This window comes from Cynoglossus semilaevis, chromosome 1 (genome assembly GCF_000523025.1).
Source record: "Cynoglossus semilaevis isolate Cse_v1.0 chromosome 1, Cse_v1.0, whole genome shotgun sequence".
Lineage (NCBI taxonomy): Eukaryota > Metazoa > Chordata > Actinopteri > Pleuronectiformes > Cynoglossidae > Cynoglossus > Cynoglossus semilaevis.
Window position 1 is genome coordinate 1959210 of NC_024307.1, and position 4611 is coordinate 1963820.

Here is a 4611-nt window from a genome sequence, read left to right on the forward strand (position 1 = left end):
GCCGTTGTGAATTAATCAGTACGTATTTATCCAGTCGTAATAATCTAATCTACCTTAGGCTGCAGAGTTGAGTGCACGTTTTAAGGTGGCATAACATGATACCTTAAAGAATCTTGAAGGAACAGTTAATTGGGGGGGGGGGGGGGGGGCTATTCTTTACTAATACTTGACACCCTACATCGTACCAGGTGTTCATGCTGAAGCCTGGCCTGTCCCTGAGGAGCACCTACCTGGCCCAGTTCCTGCTGCTGCTCCACAGGAAGTCCCTCACACTGCTCAAGTACATCGAGGATGAAACGTAAGAACAGTCACCACGCCTGACTACAGTCAACACTCCTGACTACAGCCACCACAGCTGACTACAGTCACCACGCCTGACTACAGTCAACACTCCTGACTACAGCCACCACAGCTGACTACAGTCACCACGCCTGACTACAGTCAACACTCCTGACTACAGCCACCACAGCTGACTACAGTCACCACAACTGACAACAGTCACCACACCTGACAACAGGCACCACGCCTGACTACAGTCACCACAACTGACAACAGTCACCACACCTGACAACAGGCACCACGCCTGACTACAGTCACCACGCCTGACTACAGCCACCACGCCCTGACTACAGTCACCACGCCCTGACTACAGCCACCACGCCCTGACTACAGCCACCACACCTGACAACAGTCACCACAACTGACTACAGTCACCACGCCTGACTACAGCCACCACGCCCTGACTACAGCCACCACACCTGACAACAGTCACCACGCCTGACTACAGTCAACACTCCTGACTACAGCCACCACAGCTGACTACAGTCACCACGCCTGACTACAGCCACCACGCCCTGACTCTGGGGTAGGATGGTAACAGTGGTGTCTCCTGACCTTCATTCACAGGCAAAAAGGAAAAAAACCTTTTCGCTCCCTTCGCAACTTAAAGACAGACCTGGACCTGACAGTAGAGGGCGACCTGAACATCGTGATGGCCTTGGCTGAGAAGCTGAGGGCGGGGCTTCACTCCTTCGTGTTTGGGAAGCCCTTCTACACCAGCGTGCAGGAGCGAGACCTCCTCATGACGTTGTGACTCCACTTCTCCACCTGCACTTTTTCACTGAAACTTTTTCTCTTGTTACACAAATGCATGTCAGCAGTGGATTGTTGTACACATTGTTGTACAAATGTGATTGTAAATATTGTTCCAGGCATGATGTCATGAGCCATGAGCCAATCAAAATGTTGTTTGTTTGTTGATGTACATTTGGAGACTAACTGTTGATGTCTGCTAATAAAAGCTTCTAATAATTCAACCTGTTCATAGTTGCACTCCAGTACAGTGCACGTGACAGTGGGTCTCTCCAGTACAGTGCACGTGACAGTGGGTCGCTCCAGTACAGTGCACGTGACAGTGGGTCTCTCCAGTACAGTGCACGTGACAGTGGGTCTCTCCAGTACAGTGCACGTGACAGGTACAGTGCACGTGACAGTGGGGCACGTGACAGTGGGTCGCTCCAGTACAGTGCACGTGACAGTGGGTCTCTCCATGATGATGATGATGAAGATGATGACCTGTCCTGAAGCATGAGGACATCATTAGTGACGCTGCACAGACACAGACGTGACACCAGGGGTCCATTTTAATTGAGCTCTCATTTATTTTCTAGTCAATGATTTCTTCTCATCATCATAATGTAACTCTAACCTCAGTGTTAATATTGATACAGTGTCAGATGTCACCATGACATCACCCTCATTACATCATAATTACACTCACTCACGTTAAATGAGATGAAAATTCTCTTTTAACTGGGGATCTTCACATGAACTTTAATAAAGTTCTACCCATGAAAACAGAGTTTAGAACCAGACCATTCAGGTTTCAGGTTCGAGTCCACCAGCTGCCAAGTTACCACTGAAGTGCTCTGAGCAAGGCACCGTCCCCACACACTGCTGCCCCCTGCTGACTGTGGTGGTGGGTTAAAAGCAGAGGTTACATTTGGTTGTGTGCAGTGGTGCAGCGGTGTCACAATGACAAATAATTCACTTCACGTTATTATAAAATGTACATTTATTCCATTTATAGCAGACACTTTTATCCAAAGCAAACATTACACTTCAATTTCTGATATCGATATCGTTGGGCGGCAGTCACTAGCATTTCACCGTATTTACCATTAAACTGAATAAATAAATAGTAATTAATCATAATATGATTTTGTTTGTTTGACATTCTGATCATTACGTTTTTATTAAAAGCAGATAATTAATCATTTTCTAACAACACTCAGCAAACACTGACTGTTGAGGAGGCTGTTCTCGGTGGTCCTTTGGGCGTGTTCTACTTCATACCTTCCTCTGATTGGACAGCGTCTTTTTCCTTCTTTTTTATTGGTCGATATGGTGACGTTTCAACAGAACCGGAAGAGTTATTGAGGGGTCGACTGACAGGTAAATACTTGGCGGAGGATGCTAACTGAGCCTCTGTGTGACAACGCCATAAAACTGCAGCTCCTGGATACCTGGAGTAAAGATGAAACTACGCGCAGTATCGTGGACATTGAGGTATTTTTTTTAATGTTACCAGGACATTTGTTTAACGCTTTTCATTTGGAGAAGTTACCGGGCGCGGCCTTCTGTCGGTAGCACTGTGGCTAACAACAGTGTAATGATTGTAATAGTTAGCCTGTAGCATAATACCTGCAGAGCCGTAACGTCGCGAGCCTCGTAACATCCCAGTTCATTTATGACGCGAAAACCAAATGGTTTGAAGTAAAGACAGGAAACGAGCCTGGTGTGTGGTTGTTAGTTACAACTGTGGCCGTGTTTCCCGGTGGATTGGGATTAATTATACAGCGGGAATATTATGATATTTATAAGGTGGCGGTGTTGAATCAGTGTCGGCGAGAAGTGCAGCAGTTCACTGTGTAAACCAACAACATGTTGTTGGTTTTAGGTCGTTACCATGTGTTGATATCGGTGAATATATTGGTGTTTTCACTAGTTTCATACATGTTCAACATCACCAAGGGTTTTCAACCTTCAACCTTCAGACGGACAGTTATTATGAACGTGTTTGTTTGAGAGTCAAAACTCACAACGTTTCCCAGTTTTGTAAAACAAGGAAGAAAAAAACTGTCATTACTTGTCAACGGGACCAACCACTGACGATGTTGGTTGTTTTTATAAGTATCTGAACCAGTTTAACACCGGTCGTGAGAGTGGTAGTGTTGTGATGTTGTACTGAGGTGGTGGTTCAAACACACAGTCTTTGTCTTGGAGTAACGTGTTTGTGTCTTTAACTGCATTCCAGCTCTGTTTAAACCTCTTTATTTCACACAGTCCAGTCCCAGGCAGTGACCTGTGTGTGCGTGTGCGCGTGCACGTTTGTCATCACATGTCATGTACAGAAGACAGATCTATAATAATAATTACTCCAATAATAATTGACCTTTGACACCAGCCAGTCAGTGATTAACCACTGACCAGGTCTACTTTGGTTGTAGACAACAGACTGAACGGCTGTAGCCATGGAGGGGCACGTGGCCAAGAACAATGAGAGCACCTTCCCCACTTTAGGGGATCTGGACGACTTTCTAACCAAACACAACTCCAACTTCATCTGGCTGCTGGCCGGTAAGTCTGGACACTGGGGGGGGGCAGAGGTGGAGGGAGGTGGGGGTGAGAGGGGGAGGGTGAGTGGGGGGGTCAGAGGGGGAGGGACACCTGTCATTATTTAAACAGTCTGATAATAAATGTCTGTAGAATCTCCAATGATGACATCATCATAAGTTAACTGTTTGAGCTAACAGGTTAATAATAGTCAGTTATGAAACATTGATGGTGGGTAGTTAATAAGACACTGCTGGTAGTTAATGAGACACTGATGGGGGGTAATGAGACACTGATGGTGGGTAGTTAATAAGACACTGATGGTAGTTAATGAGACACTGATGGGGGGTAATGAGACACTGATGGTGGGTAGTTAATGAGTCACTGATGGTAGTTAATGAGTCACTGATGGTAGTTAATGAGTCACTGGTGGTGGGTAGTTAATGAGTCACTGATGGTGGGTAGTTAGTGAGACACTGATGGTAGTTAATGAGACACTGATGGTGGGTAGTTAATAAGACACTGCTGGTAGTTAATGAGACACTGATGGGGGGTAATGAGACACTGATGGTGGGTAGTTAATGAGTCACTGGTGGTGGGTAGTTAATAAGTCACTGATGGTGGGTAGTTAGTGAGACACTGATGGTAGTTAATGAGTCACTGGTGGTGGGTAGTTAATAAGTCACTGATGGTGGGTAGTTAGTGAGACACTGATGGTAGTTAATGAGACACTGATGGTGGGTAGTTAATGAGTCACTGATGGTAGTTAATGAGTCACTGATGACGTCTGGACCTGATTAGTAACTTCTGTCTTTTTCTTTGACAGCCACCATTCTGTCCTGTGGATGGATCATCTATTTAACTTATTACAACTCCCGTAACATCGGCCTGATCCTCACCCTCATCATCAACAGACTCTACAGACATGGATACATCCACATCGGTACGACGCTGACGACTGCCGCCGTCTCCTCATACGGTGGAGAGACCTCCACC

At 45.9% G+C, this 4611-nt stretch overlaps 2 protein-coding genes across 2 annotated transcripts in view; both read left to right on the forward strand.

The window, feature by feature from the left end:
* The window catches only part of c9orf72 (C9orf72-SMCR8 complex subunit), a 5749-nt gene extending 4433 nt beyond the window's left edge, over positions 1–1316 (forward strand). Inside the window, exons 9-10 of the mRNA XM_017031577.2 lie at positions 189–298; positions 907–1316. Of these exons, the coding sequence (XP_016887066.1) occupies positions 189–298; positions 907–1093 (297 nt within the window). The 3' untranslated portion in view covers positions 1094–1316. The remainder of the gene's footprint in view (positions 1–188; positions 299–906) is intronic.
* Positions 1317–2410: 1094 nt separating this feature from the next.
* The window catches only part of kiaa1109 (KIAA1109 ortholog), a 70076-nt gene continuing 67875 nt past the window's right edge, over positions 2411–4611 (forward strand). The window contains 3 exon segments of the mRNA XM_025059126.1: positions 2411–2568; positions 3510–3639; positions 4442–4558. Coding sequence (XP_024914894.1) covers positions 3534–3639; positions 4442–4558 — 223 coding nt within the window. The 5' untranslated portion in view covers positions 2411–2568; positions 3510–3533.